We start from the raw sequence: 19,861 nt of genomic DNA on the forward strand, positions 1-19,861 counted from the left end.
TCTAAGATAAATAATCCTTGTTCCTTAGTTTTTCCTCATATGATAAATATCCCGACACGCACCAATTTGGAACTACCGCCCGGATACCGCGTGGCCTGGGCGGTGATTTCACTTTTTACGTGCGTCCACTATGTGCGCCGCAATATTTCCGGTGTGCGGCGCTAACCGGGCAGTGATCAGCAGTGTACACGAACTGATTACCGCCCGGTTAACGCATGAGACTTTACCGCTAAGTCAATGGGTGGCGATAAGGTCTCAGGCCCAAAATGGATGCGCGCCAATTTTTATTTTACCGCATGTCCATTTTCGGCAAAAAAAAAAGGCCTTTTTTGCAGGTGCGCTGAAAAATGGACCTGCGCATGTCCAATACATGCGTCTACACCAGCGCAGGGCATTTTTCAGTGCACCTTAGTAAAAGGATCCCTTAGGAATGTATAAGAACATATCTTATTTGCTTTGTTCCTTCTCTCCTATCTCACTTGATTGTACATGTATAACACCTGATCTGGCGATAGCCTTATCATTACGTTGTAAGCCACTTTGAGCCTGCACACCTGTGGGAAAAAGTGGGGTATAAATGTGCTAAATAAATAAAAGGACCCATAGGAATGTATACGAACATATCGACTTACACACAATACCGCTGCAAGATTGATCTATGGTAAATCGAAGTTCGTCAGCTCCAGACCACTACGAGAAAAACTGCACTGGCTACCTGTCAAGGAACGTATAACATTCAAAATTTGCGCCCTGGTGCACAAAATCCTACATGGCGAAGCTCCAGCTTATATGGATAATCTTATCCTCTTGCCACCAAGGAACATGAGTAAATCTTCCCGATCCTATTTACATCTCCACTACCCCTTGTGTGATGGCCTCAAGTATAAAACCAGCCACGCATCTACCTTTCCCTACATCAGTGCACGTCTGTGGAATGGTTTACCAAACTCAGTAAAAGCTACCTCCGAACAACAGGCTTTCAGAATCTCACTGAAGACCGCTTTATTCAGGACAGCTTACACTGCAGCTCCGCACTGCCTTAATGTTTTCTGAACTATTACTGTTATGCGACCATACTGCATTCCTTACCTCCTCTCCCACTTCTCTCCCTCTGTCTCTCCCCACCAACTACCTCGCCCTTAATGTGTCTGTTTGTCTATTACTAGATTGAAGTGTCCTTTTCTACTGCTGTTAGCCTTTTGAACTAATGTAAGTCACATTGAGCCTGCCCATGGGTGGGAAAGTGTGGGATATAAATAAATAAATACATACATACGCAGTTTCTATCAAAGCATATTCCTGTGTTTACATCTAATTTAATACATCCATATATTATTTACAAATGCATTAAAACATTTATATTTTTGCAGAATTGAGACTAAAACTGTGAGAAAGCAATACCTGTAATTGGGGGCACCAGCAATCGTCATAATCCAGTGTAAGAATTTTGTTGGATTCTTTGTTGTTCGCAGAAGAACTTCATTAACATCCATATGATAAAGAACCTTCAGCACCTGCAGATACACAGTGTCGGTGATCAGCACATGTATTGAAGGCGTTGCAAACAAATGCTGTTGCATGAACAATGTTGATAAACAAAAAGAAAACATATTTGTTTTATAACTATATACATAAGAATGATCTTTTGTTTATGGCTCTAAAATAGTGGCATGGAAGCAATTTGTAGATGATATTTTTCCTAATCTGATCAGGGAATCCTACTTCCTTGTCTGAATTTTTACGGTATTTGAATGTACGTGACCCGAACATCAGTTTTACTACTACTACTACTATAGGGCATACTGAAGTTGATTTCTGGACATCCATGGTCAGTATTGTGCAGATTCGTTTTTGACCACTATATTTATTTATTTATTACATTTGTACCCCGCGCTTTCCCACACAATGCAGGCTCAATGCGGCATACATAGTAATTCGAAATACAAAGTCTTCTAACACGGTAGTGAAACATTATGAAGTTGAGCTTGAATAATGTATGATAAGTTGAGTTTGATAATGTATGATTAGGATAATATAGGGTAGATAGGATAGTATAAGTTGGGGGAAAAGGGGTAAGGAAGGATATAATAAAGGGGGGGTGGAGAAGAGAAGGATGGGATGCGTAGAGGGGGAATGGGGAGGAGGGGTAAGTAAAACCAATGATGAGGTCGGTATCTAAGTCAGAACAGAATTGGGAATGGAGGTTGGTAAGATTAGGTTGGGACGTTTAGAAAGCCCACGGATCGTGACACTATGTTTCATTATTGCAGTTATCATCCACACAGTCTACATAACAGCATTCCAGTGGGTCAGTTTCTTAGATTGAAGACCGGACATCCAAATGGCTGATGAGATTTAAAGTGTACAAATGCAAAGTGATGCACACTGGGAAGAATAACCCAAATCATAGTCATTTGACACTAGGTTCCACCCTAGGAGTCAGCACCGAAGAAAAAGATCTGCGTGTCATCGTGGACAATATGCTGTAATCTTCTGTCCAGTGTAGAGCAGCAGCCAAAAAGCGCAAACAGAAGAGCGACCAAAATGATAAAGGGGATGAAAATCCTCCCATATGAGGAAAGGCTAAAGAGATTAGAGCTCTTCAGTTTGGAAAAGAGATGGCTGAGGGGGGGGGGGGGAGTATGATTGAAGTCTACAAAATCCCGAGTGGTGTAGAACGGGTAGGAGTGAATTCATTTTTCACTCTTTCAAAAAGTACAAAGACCTGGGAGGAGGAGTGGCCTAGTGGTTAGGGTGGTAGACTTTGGTCCTGAGGAACTGAGTTCGATTCCCAGCACAGGCAGCTCCTTGTGACTCTGGGCAAGTCACTTAACCCTCCATTGCCTGCCGCATTGAGCCTGCCATGAGTGGGAAAGCGCGGGGTACAAATGTAACAAAAATAAAAATACTCAATGATATTAAATGGAAATACATTTAACTCAAATAGGAGGAAATATTTTTTCACTGAAAGAACAGTTAAGCTCTAGATCTTGTTGCTGGAGGATGTGGTAACAGCGGTTAGAGTACATGGGTTTAAAAGGGGTTTTTTTCTCCTCCCTCCCTCCCTTATTTATCCTAATTTTGAAAATGTTTCCTGTTTCATGACTGTGAGCTCTTGTTTTACCTTTGTATTGAAAATCAATAAAAGAAAGCAAATATAAAAGGTTTGGAGAAGTTCATAGAGGAAAAGTCTATAATCTGCTTGCCCTGGGATTGGTAGCATGGAATGTTGCTACTCTTTGGGGTTCCAGAATCTTTTTACTCTTTGGGGTTCCGGAATGTTGCTACTAATGGGGTTTCTTCCAGGTACTTGTGACCTGGATTGGCCACTGTTGGAAGCAGAATACTGGGCTGGATGGATCATTGGTCTGACTCAGAATGGCTATTCTTATGTTCTGCTGTAATTATTAGGAAAGGGATAGAAAATAAGGCAAAGAATATGATAGAAATATAAATTTAGACTCCTAGTTCAATCACTGATATTCTCGAAGTTAGATTATTGTAATTTGATTTTCTTGGGCGCAAAGCATAAGCTAAGAAAGCTTCAGACAATACAGAACACTGCAGTTCGTCTAACGTTCTCTTTAAGAAAATCAGATAACATCTCAGAGTACTTTATAAAACTACACTGGCTGAAGATAGTAACATAGCATCATACGTTGAGGGGCTTTTTCGAAAGAAACATCTAAATCAGAATCTGGACGTTTTACAAAGGCGTCCAAATTTCGAACCGAGAAGAAGGTCATTTTCGAAAAAGATGGCCGTCCATCTTTTCTGTTCGAAAACACCATGGATGTCCTATGATTTGGACATCTTTGATTTTCGGCCATTTTCGAAATTAAAAAAAAACGTCCAAGTGTAAACGTCCAAAATCAAGCTATTGGTACATAAGAGGAGCCAGCATTTTAGTAGATGGTCCTCCTGACATCCCAGGACAGCAATAGGGCACCCTAGGGGGCACTGCAGTGGACTTCATAAAATGCTCCCAGGTACACATCTCACTACTGCTCCCTTACCTTGTGTGCTGAGCCCCCCCCCCAAAAAAAAAAAAAAAATCCACTACCCTCAAATGTACACCACTACCATAACCCTTACAGGTGAAGGAGCACCTATATGTGGGTACAGTGGGTTTCTGGTGAGTTTTGGAGGGCTCACAGTTTCCTCCACAAGTGTAACAGGTAGGGGGGTATGGACCTGGGTCAACCTGTCTGACATGCACCGCACCCGCTACTAAACTATTCCAGGGACCTGCATGCTGCTGTCATGGACCTGAGTATGACTTCTGACGCTGGCATAAAGGCTGCAAGTAATGTTTTTCAACACACTTTTTTGGGGTGGGAGGGGATTAGTGACTACTGGGGGAGTAAGGGGAGGTCATCTGGTCATTTGGGGCACCTTTTTGTGCCTTATTGGTAATAAAAACAGGTCTAGTTCAAAACATTGAAGTTTTAGTGCTGGACGTTTTTGCTTTGTTCCATTACGGCTGAAAGATGAAGAAAGTCTTAGGAACACCAAAGCCCCTCCTCGACTACGCCCCTGATACACCCCCTTGAGATTTGGACATCCTTCTGACGGACTTCGGAGAAAGACGTCCAAAATGAGGTTTCAATAATACCCGATTTGGACATTTCTGTGAAATGGATGTCCAAATGCCAATTTATATCACTTTTTGGACGTCCACCTCTTTTGAAAATAAGCCTGATAGTAACATAGTAGATGATGGCAGATAAAGACCTGTATGATCCATCCAGTCTACCCAACAAGATATGTGCTACTTTATATGTATACCTGACCTTGATTTATTCTTGCCATTTTCGGGGCATAGACCGAAGAAGTCTGTCCAGCACTTGCCCCGCCTCCCACCACCGGTGCTGCCACCAATCTCCGCTAAGCTTCTGAGGATCCATTCCTTCTGAACAGGATTCCTTTATGTTTATCCCACGCATTTTTGAATTCTGTTACAGTTTTCATCTCCACCACCTCCCGCGGGAGGGCATTCCAAGTATCGACCACAATCTCTGTGAAAAAATACTTCTTCACATTTTTCTTGAGTCTGCCCCCCCTCAACCTCATTTCATGTCCTCTAGTTCTACCGCCTTCCCATCTCCAAAAAAGATTTGTTTGCGGATTAATACCTTTCAATTTGAACGTATTTATCATATCACCCGTTTCTTCTTTCTTCCAGGGTATACATGTTCAGGTCAGCAAGTCTCTCCTTATATGTCTTGTAATGCAAATCCCATACCATTTTTGTAGCTTTTCTTTGCACCGCCTCAATTCTTTTTACATCCTTAGCAAGATACGGCCTCCAAAACTGAACACAATACTCCAGGTGGGGCCTCACCAACAACTTGTACAGGAGCATCAACACCTTCTTTCTTCTGCTGGTTACACCTCTATCTATACAGCCTAGCATCCTTCTGGCTATGGCCACCGCTTTGTCACACTGTTTTGTCGCCTTCAGATCCTCAGATACTATCACCCCAAGATCCCTCTCCCTGCTGTACATATCAGAATTTGTCTCCCGTGGATTTCTACTCCCTAAGTGCATCACTTTGCATTTCTTTGCATTGAATTTTAATTGCCACACATTAAACCATTCTTCTAGCTTCTGAAGATCCTTTTTCATGTTTTCCACTCCTTCTGGGGTGTCCACTCTGTTACAAATCTTGTTATCATCTGCAAAAAGGCAAACTTTACCTTCTAACCCTTCGGCAACGTCGCTCACATTGTTAGGAGGGTGAAATAAAGTTGGGCCATAGGGCTCTAGTTTCACACTTGAAGGCACATAAAACTGAAAAAGTAGCTTTATCTTTAAGAAGGGAGGAAACTACAGGCCCCATAAGGCACTGGGCTAGGGTGTCAGAGACCCTGTCTAAAAGGGGGAGGGCTCTCTAAGAATAGCCCAGTCCCTGAAAGGAAGAGTTCATACCCAGGAGCCAACCTAAGTGATATGAGAGACAGAAAGCCCACAAAGGAGAGGAGACTTTCAACTGGACTCCCAGAATGCGTCAGGAAGGCTCCCCAGCTCCTGCATAGCTGATTGAAAGGGATCCAATCAGAGAGGAGGGGGAGGGGAAGTGTAAGTTCTCTTGGGACCCATATAAAATCCTCTGAGAGAAGTGAAGGGGGAGGTAGGTCTTCATATGGGGTAAGCTGAGGTAGCCTTGCAAGCAAACTCTAGGGAAGCTGGAAGTGTTTGACAATCCCTGCAACAAAAAAGGACTGAATACTGTGGAACTGTTGACTCCTGAGTCAAAACTGAAAGGCTGAAAAGGAGTAGACCCTGTGTTAGCAGGTGAGGACAAATGAAGTAAAAGGTACCTGGAATTGGGATTTGTATGAACATTGTAGAAGACAGCAGCCAGGGTCGGGCAGTCTTAAACTGCTAGGGAAAGGAATGCTGCTAATAAGAATTTGAACGGAAGTAGATATTTTCTTATGTTTGTTTGTTGTTGTTTTTTTAACAGCTGGGGGTGGAGAATAGTACCTAAAATATTGTGTGCGTTTAACTACCCAAAGTGGAGGTAACTGTTCAGGCTGAGCTGTTCCCAGTGCCTGGGGAAACGGAGCCAGCCTTTGTATTTGAGGAAAATTACTGAGGAGAAGTGCTATAGACATTAATTGTTAGAGCCTGAGGTAGACCAGGAAGCTTAATGCATAGCCTTAACTGCTAGAGGATGAGGTAGCTCAGGAAGCTTATTTGCATAGCTTTGATTGCTAGAGTTCAGAGGGCCAAGAAGCTACTTTGCATACCTGATGAACTCTAACAGTTTACTTTTATTTTGTTCCCATTTAGGAGAAAAGAGATACAAGAAACTCAGGAGTGATTAAGAATATCCTTGAAGATGTTTTAGCAGTGGTGCTCTACTACACTAAGGAACTTTTTATATGCTTTTGTTTCTCATCCTGAGTATGCTAGTAAAAAGGAATGAAGACCATTGCAGCTGGAAAGACGTGCTTTGGTGTATTCTTCCGGTGATTTCATTACTGTGAGGTTCTTAATTCTTCAACCCTGATGGTTAGTTCATACCACAGTACACACAGATATTTTAGGACACTAAGCAAAAGCACTCTAGGCTAACCCTCAACTTGCCACTAATGGCATACCCCACCGAACCAACATAAAAACCTAAGTTCCTGCGACACTGCAAAACCAAAGACTGTAATGGACATACCTTAACCCTCATCCCCCCTCCTTCCCCAATGTTATCTACCAAACATGAACCTTCTTTTACCACAATAACACCTGTATTTGTTCATACCGCAACTGGTGAACGCTGTTGCGGTACCATGTAAGCCACATTGAGCCTGCAAATAGGTGGGAAAATGAAACAAATAAATACATTCTCTAATAATCACAGTTCCAGATAGGCAACTTATAAATAAACTGAGGGGGTCTTTTACTAAGGCACGCTAGCATTGTTAGTACCCGCTAATGATTAGGTGTTTTAATTAGCGCACGCTAAAAACACTAGTGCGTCTTACTAAAAGGCCCCCATGAGTGATCTTGGTAAGGACCCTAAACTAAATAACAGGGTTAGAAACTGGTTGAGCGAGGGCAACAAAGGGTAGTGGTAAATGGAGTCAACTCTGGGGAACGAGGAGTTAAAAGTGGTGTATTTCCAGGCCTTGTCCATGATTTGGCTCTTTTCAGCATTTTTGTGATACTGTGGAATGAATAATGGGAAAGGTTTGCCTCTGGGGAATTGAATGGGCTTCCTCTCATTTGTCGCACCAGGAATCGCTAGCATGCTTTAGTAAAAGAGGACCTAAGTAATTTCACCATGTTGGACAGTAAGATAAGTGCCCTTCACAACACTGCATAGTTTCTATGATGAACTTAGTACGTAAACACTAATAAATTAAAAAACAAAAAATTAGAAATATAAAACATTTAAATATTTTATGAAAAAAAATAAATATTCTATGTAAGTGGCACTTCACGAACGTGTGGGGTTTCTTTTAGGACCTATGATGGCTGAATGTGTGGAATTAAGGTATATTCTAATTCCTACAATGTGCTGAGGTCTTTTTTTCTCCACTACTTGTAATGAATGAGTGAAGATTCAGGGGATATTAAGATGGTTTCTTCTTGCTATTACTACTAAAATGGGCAGTCATCTTTGTCATAAAGCATATGGGACCAGACTTCGAAGGGCCCTGTTTACTAAGCCGCGCTATAGGCAAGCAAACGTTTTAGAACGTGCTAAAAATTAGCGCATGCTAACGAGAGAGACAACCATTATATTCCTATGGGGGTCTCTATCATGTGCTAAAAAGTTTGCGCACCTGCAACGCGACTTAGTAAACAGGGTCCTAAGGGATTTACTCTCAAAAGAGAATTTTAGAACTGTGATCCAAACTATATTGCTACCACATTTTGACTATTGTAATTCCTTATATTTAGGCTTACCAGCTTAATTGATAAGATCCTTGCAAACAGCTCAAAATGTGGCAGCTAGAATTATCCCTGGATGTACGAGATTTGAACATATTTCCCTTATCTTGAAAGAGTAACATTGGCTTCCAATATCTTGGCATGTACAGTTTAAGGTCTGTACTCTGATTTTTAAAGCATTAAAAATGAAGTTCCAGCATCATTGACCATTACTCTTAGAATCTGCCAGCTACCAAAAGCATGAAGATCATTAAGTATACGAGTAAAAAGCCCCGTTTCTGATGCAAATGAAACGGGGGGGCTAGCAATGTTTTCTTCTGTGTGCATGTGGGAGTGTGTGTGTCCCTGCCCTCTGCCCTCTCTCCCCTCCCCCCTCTGAGTCCTTCAGTAAAAAAGCCCTGTTTCTGATGCAAATGAAACGGGGGGGGGGGGGGGGGGGGCTAGCAAGGTTTTCTTCTGTGTGCATGTGGGAGTGTGTGTGTCCCTGCCCTCCGGCCTCTCTCCCCTCCCCCCTCTGTGTCCTTCACTGTTACAGAGCCAGCGATTTCGTGCTCTGCTGTTTTCCTTCACTGACTGTTTGTGTTACAGAGAGGGCGGGGCAGACACTCATGGGGAAACCGGATATCTCTCCCCCTTCACACTTCCGTCTGGAGGCTTCATAGAACGTTGGTGTTGCCTTTTATATAGAGAGATATTTAGTGGATATTCCATCATTTCATCAAGTGAGATTAGAGGATTACCGCTCTACCATCTTGTATACTGTTGGTACGATTCACTGGAATGCTCTGCCTCTGGAATTGCATAATATGTCTGGTTTCTTAAATTCAGAGCAGTGTTGTCATAAAATTTTGATCACTGTGTATTGAAGGATTTTCAGGCTGATAGTTTTTGTTTATTTTCATTTTATGTACAATTTTACAGTGTATGTTTTATTGGAAATTGCTAAGAGCTATGGCTAAGGTGATTAAATCTTTAAATAAATAACTACTACTTATCATTTCTATAGCGCTACAAGGCATAAGCAGCGCTGTACAACATACATGAAAAGACAGTCCCTGCTCAAAGGGCTCACAATCTAAACAGGACAGGCAAACAAACAAACAAACAGAACAACTAAGAGGTAAGGGAATTAAAGAGGTGGGGATAAAAGGGTACAGGGCAAGTGAGTAGTGGTTAGGAGTCAAAAGCAGCGTTAAAGAGATGGGCTTTTAGCCTGGATTTGAAAACGGCCAAAGACGGGGCTAGACGAACAGGCTGGGGAAGTCTATTCCAGGCGTGAGGTGCAGCGAGATAAAAGGAACGTAGTCTGGAATTAGCAGTAGAGGAGAAGGGGACAGACAAGACAGATTTATCCACAGAACAGAGTACCCGAGGGGGGGGGGGGCGTAGGGAGAGACAAGAGTGGAGAGGTACTGGGGAATGGTAGAGTGAATGCACTTATAGGTCAGAAAGAGAAGTTTGAATTGAATGCGGAAACGGATAGGGAGCCATTGAAGTAACTTGAGGAGAGGGCTAATGTGAGCATAGTAACTCTGGCGGAATAAAGACCTAAATATGTATATATCTGAGGAAAAGCAGGACAGGGGATATAACTGCACAGGAGATGGGCCCCTTTCAAAGGAAGGAAAGCTCTGGAATAAAAAGTTATAGAATGTGAAAGGAGATAAACTCAGGAATAATCTAAGGAAATATTTCTTGACAGAAAAGGCAATGGATGCATGGAACAACTTCCCAGTGGAGGTGGTGGATTCAAGGATGATACCTGAATTCAAGAAAAATAGGACAAACACAGAAGGCCTCAGGAAGAAGAAGGGATTTTATTACTGAGCAGTTGGGGAGCAATTGTTTTAATTGAATGCCTCCAATTAGGCACCCTGAGGGTGCGTGGCAGGAACCTATTCTATAATGGAAAGTAAGCGTCTACTTTCCGTTGTAGTGACATAACAGGGTATTAGGCGCTCTAGCCACAGAGCTAGTGTAAGCGTGCATGCCTAAATGTGGCAGGGAGGTGCATAACTTACAATATTCTGTACATTACGCAAGTTAAGTGGGAGCCCCGCCTCTATGTATGCCCCACTTTGCAAATACATGTTATGTAAGTGATGTTGGTATTTGCAGAATAGAACTTGGGCACCATGCTAGCATTTAAACACATAGATGTGTACATACATGCACAAATTCTAGCATTTTTAGTGCACTGGCCCCCTTGACATGCCAGGACACCAACCCTAGGGGTCACTGCGGTGGACTTCAGAAAAGCTCCCACGTGCATAGCTCCCTTACTTGGGAGCTGAGCCCCCCAAACCCACTACCCACAAATGTACTGCACCCACTAAAATTGCTCCAGGGACCTGCATACAGCCTCTAGGACTTATTGCTGCTGTATAACTTTGGCACACCAGTTCACACCTGAAGACTAAGCTCTCTGAAAAAGTCCTTTCTTGAAATAACCACGTTTACTCACAGTTAACTGCAGATCAGAGGTTGTGTCCCACTGGCAAAGAGTCCCCTGGTACTAAGATTAGCAGTAGGTCAGAGCTGGCACAATGGTGTACAATGCCCTCTTTCAGCACCATTCAAGGTAAGAACTACGTTCTCTAACGTGGGTAACACAGGAAAGGGAACTAAAACTGGCTTACAAAAATGGCCACTACCGCATGGACTACAACAGGAAACAAAACAGGGCACACTCTGACCTGGTTAGCAGGGGGGAAAAGCACCATGGGAGTAGAGCCCAGTACCCTACACCCACCACAATGCATTGGTAATGTGACTCTGCAGGGCACCTAACAGAAAAGGTGTCACACTCACCCGAGAGCCACATCGCAACCAGGGAAAGGCTGTCGGAGGATACAACACATTCTGCTGTCATGGAGGTGGGTACGGCATTTGAGGCTGGCATACAGGCTGGAAAAAAGGTTTTTAGTTTTATTTTTTTAGTTTGGAAAGGGATTGGTGACCACTGGGGGAGTATGGGGAGGTCATCCCTCATTCCCTCCAGTGGTCATCTGGTCAGTTGGGGCACCTTTTTGAGGCTTTGTCGTGAAAATAAAAGGACCAACTAAAGCCGGCGAAATACTGCTTAATGCCGCTTTCTTTTCCATTATCGGCGAAAGCTAGCCATCTAGTAGCCACGCCCATGTCCCGCCTTCGCTAATCTACCGGTGAGCGACGGGGAAAGCGGCGATGCTGTCAAAAATGCCACTTTCAATTATACCAATTTCGCCGCTTTTAAGAAATCACCGGCCATCTCCCGATTTATGTCGGAAGATGGCCGGCGATCACTTTCGATTATAAGCTGGATAGTCTTTATCTGCCATAATTTTCTCTGTTTTGATGTTTTTTCAAGTGAGGATAGCCTATGCACACTGTCTCTTAAAGGGGCCTCAGTTTTCCAGTGAAATTCATGGGCTGCTATGATGTGGAGCTATTTGTGAGGCCTCCTGTTTTACCATCAGCTTCCTAGGTTCTGTTTCGTCTATGCAGCAGCGTTTCTCTTTACTTTCATTCTCTTTCAGCTCCATCATGACAAGCTGATCTTCCAATGAAAGATAGGTCAAGAAAGAAATAGAGATTCTAGAGGACAGGAAAGAAGCTACCCCAATCCCCCACCATCAAGAAGATGGAATGAGGATCTGACAGGTCCTGCAAAATTGTTACGCCCTTGGAGTGGACAACCAAAAGACAGAAAATATTTTTAAAATTATTCTTGGTATAGATATTATTTTGCATAGTTATTGTCTGTGTTATTTCTCGACACTAGAGTTGTGTGTGTACATGAATGATGTTCAAAATATATTGTTAAATAATTTCTGGTTTTAAAAGAGAAAAAAATGAAATCAGATGTATTATCTCCACTAATATTGGACAATAAGTACGTTTCCAACGAAATAAATTGACTATACACCGTTTTGGGTTTGAAGAAGCCAACCAGACGATCAATATGGAGTAATGATTCAGGTAAATAATAACTGGGGATAATCAGGTTAATACCACATTAATTGATCTCCTTGTCTTGTTTCACTCTCCCTATTTTGTAGTCTAAGGAAGAGTATAGAATTACCTGATTGAAATAATTCTTGTGTGTTATTTTCTCTGTAATTCTGGCAAGTTATTTTAGTGCTGTAAAATTAGTTGTTATAAATAAAATTTAAAAAAAAAATATATATATATATGTGCAGTAAATGTACTATATTTATGAGCGGTATGTGTAGAGGAGGTATGACTGAAGGCAGCAGCATATATGCAGTGAGTGGAAGTGTTCAGTCTGGTCTGAGCAGTATTTACTCCAAGTCCTTAAAGGCTACCAACTAATTAGGTTTTCAGAATACCCCAAAGAAATATGCATGAGAGACATTTGCATACATCGGAGGTGGTAGGAAAGCAATTTTTGTTTTTGCATATTCATGAGGGGTATCTCGGAAACCTGATCTGCCTGCCAGTCCTTGAGAACTGGGGGTGAATACCATGGATACAGAGTCTGGTCTAGCATTTTTAAAAATATGTGGGTCTCAAGATCTGCTGCAGAGCAACTGGTAGAGTTGTTTTTTTTTTTTTTAAAGTAGTTTTGATATAAAAAGTGCAGTCATTAGGTTTAGACAAAAGCAGCTTTTGTTTTTCATTCTCAAGGTACATCCTATATAATAATTCTCACCTCCAACATTCTGAGGCTGCCTGAACAATTGTTTTCTGCTGGAGGTGGTGTCCTTCATGCAGTAGATTAATAGTGACATCTCACAACCCACACCAGATTGGCCAATAGAAGGGAGGGGGCGGAGCCACGATACAGGGAGCAGTGAATCAGCACAACACTGGGAATGCACAGCAGCAGGAACAGAAGCCTCTCTACATCTCTCTCAAACAGTGTTGCCAGGTGGGCGGTTTTACCGCCCAATTGGGTGGTTTTCCGCGACCCGACGCGGGGAAATTTTGCCCGCGGCGGGTTGCAGTTTTTTGGGCTGCTTTTTTGGGCTTCAGGGCGGTTTTTTGTGCGGCTTTTTTGCCTTTTTCGGCCGCGGGGGGCGGGGTTAGTGACGTGTTTGGGCGGGGTTAGTGATGTTTTGGGCGGGGGCCGATGACGTGGGAGGCGGGGGCCGGTGACGTAGGAGGCGGGGCCGATGACAGGGAGGCGTGGCCGATGACGGGGAGGCGGGGCCGATGACATGGGAGGCGTGGCCGATGACGGGGAGGCGGGGCCGATGACGTCGGAGGCGGGGCCGGTGACGGCGGGGGCGGGGGTGATGACGCGGGGGTGGGGGTGTCAGGGGCGGGGTTTGTGTTTGGGCGGGTTTTGGGCTGTTTTTTGGCTGGATTGGGCTGGAAAAAAATTTCACCTGGCAACCCTGCTCTCAACATACATACTCAGAGGAAAACCTTGCTAGCGCCCGTGTCCTTTTCAAACAGAAACGGGCCTTTTTTACTAGTAATCTAATAAAATACCATGGCTTGTCTGAGCTAAGTTCCTTATCTTTCAAGAGAGAAGAAAAGCAAGAAAGAGGAGCAACCAAATGATAAAGGGGATGGAACTCCTCCCCTATGAGGAAAGGCTAAAGAGGTTATAGCTCTTCAGCTTGTTAAAGAGAAGGCTGAGGGTCAATATGATTGAGGTCTACACAATCCTGAGTGGTGCAGAATGGGTAAAAGTGAATCTATTTTTTCATTCTTTCAAAAAGTACAAAGACCAGAGGACACTCAATGAAATGACATGAAAATACTTTAAAAACAAATAGGAGGAAATATTTTTTCAATCAACAAATAGTTTAAGCTCTGGAACTCGCTGCCAGAGGATTAACAGCGGTTAGTGTATCTGGGTTTAAAAAAAGGTTTGGACAAGTTCCTGGAGGAAAAGTCCATAGTCTTTTATTGAGATGAATAGGGGAAGCCACCGCTTGCCCTGGGATTAGTAGCTTTGAATGTTGCTACTAACTGGTTTCGGCAGGTACTTGTGACCTGGAGTAGTCACTGTTGGAAACAAGATACTGGGCTGGATGGACCATTGGTCTGACCAAGTATGGCTATTCTTATTGTCTTAGCGTCATTCCAATAACTAGGCTGCCGTATAGATCTTTCAGGTATTACTCCAGATTGGGCAACCAATAAACAACCTCTTATGGGGTGGGTGTAAATAATGTTGCATCTATTGGGGGGGGGGGGAGCAGATTCACCTCCTATGTGCCTTCAAATTTATTTGAAATTTTTTGAGCAGTGGCAAACATTTTTCGTCTCTCCATGTACCTCTCCTAAAAAAGCCCTTTTACCACAGCTGCTATTTGGCAAAAACCAGAATTTTTTTGAGATAATTTCCCACCAGAGCCTCAAAATTCAGGAGTGGATCAATCCAACATTTTTTTTTTTTTTTTTTTTTTTTACTTCTTTGGACTACTGGGACTTTTCCATACATTCCAGGCAGCAAATATTAATGACCAGCATCCACAGGCCCAATGGTGCTTTGACAAATTTTACTGTAACACATAGATTAAATTCTTACCACACAAAAACATTCAAGATTCTTTTCCTTTTCGGTCATCTCAAGTAGAATCTCTTCTGTTCCAGACAAAATGTCCAGCATGTGGCGCCCTTTCTTGGCTATATGCTGGGAGTTTAGCTGCTTCATCCATGGACAGAATTGCTTCCAGGATCAGTAAACGCCCTCATGAAAGTCAGACTGTAACAGCTGCATCATTATGGATGGCGTAATCCCTGTTTTTGCACAGATGGATGAGTTATCCATTGTTAAATCAGAATCAGCTCTTACTGATAATACAGATATGATAAGTTTGGTGATACTCTTCAAATACTGTGTCAGTCCGGGTACTACAGAGGAGTGACAAGAGTCTTTCAACAGCTTCGCAGTCAGGTGATCACTGTGATAATATCATCCCAGAAACCTTCTGCCATGGTGTCTACAATAAAGCACAGGAAACAGATATATCATACACTGTTACTCTTTTAAATTCAAAGTCTGGTGAAAAAATGTATTAAATGAAATTAAAACAACTTTTCTTGGTCAGTCAGAGCCACAGATGTTTGAAGGATAGTCACAAAATAGAACCAAGTGGGGAAAGCATGTGAAGCAGGACACATGGATTCTTTCCAGCCTTCTGCGTTGTCTGCATGTGTCTATGTGCATATCTGTGTATGTGTGTGCATGTATCTGTGTTGTGTATGTATGCATGTATTAATATCTGTGATCTAAAAGGGAGAGAGCAGTTTGAAAATGAGTGGTTCTGAAACGTTCTGTTGGTTTGAAAAGAAAAATAAAATAAAAACAATTCTGATAATGTCTAGGTCGCTCCTTTATAAAATTAACCCTCTCAGAAGATAGCTTAAGCTTGCCAGAGGTGGGCTTGGCGGGGTGAAGGGAATACAAGGTTTGCTTGTGTTTTATATAAATTAATATTAGCCGCCAACAGTGGTGTAGCCACAGGTGGGCCTGGGTGGGCCAGGGCCCACCCACTTAGGGCTCAGGCCCATCCAACAGTAGCACATGGTAATGAAAATGCTGCTCTCCACAATACTGGCACCTTCGCATGCTCAGTTTTCAGCGTGGAGACTGGAGAGAAGCATTTTCCCACCAGCTGAGATATTTTTTTGGTGTGGAGGTGGGGGAGAGGAACATTTGGTGCCCACCCACTTCTTTCCTAGGCCCACCCAAAATCTGCTGTCTGGCTACGCCCCTGGCCGCCAAGATGGCAATTGCTAGATACTGGAAAGGTCCAAAACTACTGACTGGAATGGGTGAGGCTCTCGGAGATACATTTCCTTTATACACTTCCTTTACACTTACTGTTATATTTGTTATTCTGAAGAGGAGGCTCCCCAATTGATGGTACTGCTCAAATTTATAATTATTTACAATCACTTAACACTTTATTACGTAAGCAGTATGCTCCAGATGTGTTGCACAGCACCTGGTATAGGGCAGTGGTCAACACGTGACCCCGGAAGTCTACTACTACTACTATTTAGCATTTCTATAGCGCTACAAGGCGTACGCAGCGCTGCACAAACATAGAAGACAGTCCCTGCTCAAAGAGTTTACAATCTAATAGACAAAAAATAAAGTAAGCAAATCAAATCAATTAATGTGTACAGGAAGGGAGGAGGGTAGGTGGAGGTGAGTGGTTACAAGTGGTTACGAGTCAAAAGCAATGTTAAAGAGGTGGGCTTTCAGTCTAGATTTAAAGGTGGCCAAGGATAGGGCAAGACGTAGGGGCTCAGGAAGTTTATTCCAGGCGTAGGGTTGCAGCGAGACAGAAGGCGCGAAGTCCTCCATTGCACCCTCAGTCGGAGAAATGGTCTACCTCCTCCCCCACGGGGGGGGGGGGGGGGTATATCTGTGTGCGCCCGCCTAATTCTATAAACTTGCGCCCTCAAATTTCAACTAGCACGCAAATTTGGGTATGCAAGTTATAGCAACAGGGTCAGTTGCAAGCGTAACTTAATCCAAAAATGGGCTGTTAATTGGAGTTAATCGGTCAGTAAAAATATATCAACTCTGACTCCAGCTTCAAAATAAAAATTTACAACATTATAATGTATGGTAAATTTATCATTTTATACATATTCACATACCTTTGTCCTGGATCTAAAGTTGTATTTACCTGCACTTTAGATCCAGAGCAAAAAATTTGAAGCCTATCATCAGTAGGAGTTGGACAGCAGAAAAACAGAGGAATCGGAGCATACCGACTCTACAGCCCTGATCGGCACAAGTTAGCGATGCCCTTTGAAAAGCATGACCAAATTTCAGAGAATCCTGACGCACCGCTAATTTACAAAATATTAAAGTGCAAATTATAATACATTGCTTAAAACTGTTTGCCAAAAAGCACATAAAACTGTCACATGTGGATTATTTTCTTCTATGCATTTTTGAGGTTTAGTACGCTACTCGCCTACTATTTAAAACCAAACCCTCAACCTTTTCATCTACTGTCTCTTGACAGTTGGCTTAATTTGATGATTTACTGAGGAACTTCACAAGAACACAATTAAAAGTAGGAAATACTTTCTAATCTATCGTGGACAATATTCAGAGGAAGAGTGATATCTGGAAGAGGGATGTTTCAGAATTTATTCCTCTTTCTAAAACTCATTACTATTAACTTTATTAATTAGATTTTCCTACCAAGCTCCTTTCAACTTTCTGCCATAGTACCTTTTTCCTGAAAGAGTCATGGAACACACCAAGTATAAAAGGAAGACAGGCAATTCAAGAAAGTAAAACTACTCTGGATGGTTTAGCAGGCTTCCACTTAACGACAAATCAGGCCCAGATGTCAGGATAGGTCCTTATGTATTTCCCTTGATTTTTTTTTCCCTCCATGCTGTTTCTCACATACTTAAGCCAAATAGTAACATAGTAGATGACGCAGAAAAAGACCTGCACGGTCCATCCAGTCTGCCCAACAAGATACATTCATGTGTGTTACTTTTTACCTTGATTTATATCTGCCATTTTCAGGGCACAGACTGTATAAGTCTGCCCAGCACTATCCCCGCCTCCCTCCACCGGCTCTGGCACAGACTGTATAAGTCTGCCCAGCACTACCCCACCTCCCTCCACCGGCTCTGGCACAGACTGTATAAGTCTGCCAGCACTATCCCTGCCCTCCCAACCACCGGCTCTGGCACAGACCGTATAAGTCTGCCCAGCACTATCCCCGCCTCCACCAACGGCTCTGGCACAGACCGTATAAGTCTGCCCAGCACTATCCCCGCCTCCCTCCACCGGCTCTGGCACAGACTGTATAAGTCTGCCCAGCACTATCCCCACCTCCCTCCACCGGCTCTGGCACAGACTGTATAAGTCTGCCCAGCACTATCCCTGCCTCCCAACCACCGGCTCTGGCACAGACCGTATAAGTCTGCCCAGCACTATCCCCCGCCTCCCACCAACAGCTCTGGCACAGACCGTATAAGTCTGCCCAGCACTATCCCCGCCTCCCTCCACCGGCTCTGGCACAGACCGTATAAGTCTGCCCAGCACTATCCCCGCCTCCCTCCACCGGCTCTGGCACAGACCGTATAAGTCTGCCCAGCACTATCCCCGCCTCCCAACCACCGGCTCTGGCACAGACCGTATAAATCTGCCCAGCACTATCCCCGCCTCCCAACCCCTCCTCCCACCACCGCTCTGCTACCCAATCTCGGCTAAGCTTCTGAGGATCCATTCCCTCAGAATAGGGTTCCTTTATGTTTATCCATGCATGTTTGAATTTGAATTGAATTTGAAGTGAACTGCTCTATGCTTGGTTTATATTCTCTTGCCCTGTATATGCTTATTTTTGATTCTAGCACTGTTTTTGCTTACACTGCCTCTTTTGGGAGAGCAACCATTTCCATAAAAAATATTTTTGACCCTGCTGTCCTGTAGCTTCATAGCAATCTTGTTCACCGCAACAGCTGTTTACGACTCTGTTTTTTGGTTGACTATTTGGTTGCTTATTGAACTTGATTTTAGAACACGACACCTATGTGACAAGTCTAAAAAGGTGCTTATTTTAAATCTATATTATAAGGATAACACAGATGCTTATGAGCCTTTATATATAGGCTCCTAGAACCAGACTCAGTAGAGCACCAATTTATACCTGTTCTGAGGAACAGGGCTGCCAAGAGGGGGGGGGGGGGGGGGGGCAAAATTCCCAGGGCACAGGCCTCCAAGGGGGGGGGCCTAGCGCTGGGGTCTCTCTCTCTCTCTCTCTCTCCTGCTCCTGCTGGGACCGAGTGATCGAGTCCTGACAGGAGGAGAGAGAAAACTCCGGCGCTGTGGCCGGGCCCCCCTTGGAGGCTGGGAAGGATCCAGAGGAAGCACCTCCAGCACTGCTCTTCTGCCCAACTGAGGCAGCTGCTTTTCCTCTCAGGCACACATACCTCTGTTTTGAAAACCGAGCATGCCCTGAGAAGAAAAAGCAGCACCAGGGGCAGGCAATCGGCAGAAGAGCAGAGCTGGAGGAAGACGTCTTCTGCTGGTGGGGCCTTGGGATCCCCGCCAGCCAACAAGGTATTCAATTGCGGCAGCAATCCGGGTGGGGTGGGGGCAGCGGCCCTGCCCTGGGCCCGGTTCAGTCTCTCGGCGACTGTGCTGAGGAAATTGTACATGTGTGCGAAAACTCTCTGCATGTACATGAGTGTTTTAGAAAATATGCATGCATATCACAATCCCCCACCACTGCTCTGTCAAAACTACACTTCTGGGAACGCCTACGTGCAGACTGCATAGACGGAGGCACACACTTTCTGTACATGTACACTTTGGGGAAAGTGTATAAATGGAACTCATAAATGGACACCAAGTGCTAGCCTGTACAGGGTGATCCAAATTGAGCGCTCTTTATAGGATAGCGCCTAGAGCTGATTCTTGCACCTAAAGTTGAGTACTGGTATTTATGCCAGCAGAAACCTGGGGTAAATGCCAGCACCCAACTGAAGGCATTTTGCACATAAATGATCCTA

The 19,861-nt window shown here is 43.6% G+C and overlaps 1 protein-coding gene across 1 annotated transcript in view; it reads right to left on the reverse strand.

Annotated features, from left to right (window-relative positions):
• THADA (THADA armadillo repeat containing) overlaps positions 1–19,861 on the reverse strand; it is a 649,870-nt gene that overhangs the window by 105,904 nt on the left and 524,105 nt on the right. Inside the window, 3 exon segments of the mRNA XM_030195792.1 lie at positions 1,402–1,514; positions 14,889–15,254; positions 15,257–15,303. Of these exon segments, the coding sequence (XP_030051652.1) occupies positions 1,402–1,514; positions 14,889–15,254; positions 15,257–15,303 (526 nt within the window).

The sequence above is a fragment of the Microcaecilia unicolor genome, chromosome 3 (assembly GCF_901765095.1).
Source record: "Microcaecilia unicolor chromosome 3, aMicUni1.1, whole genome shotgun sequence".
Lineage (NCBI taxonomy): Eukaryota > Metazoa > Chordata > Amphibia > Gymnophiona > Siphonopidae > Microcaecilia > Microcaecilia unicolor.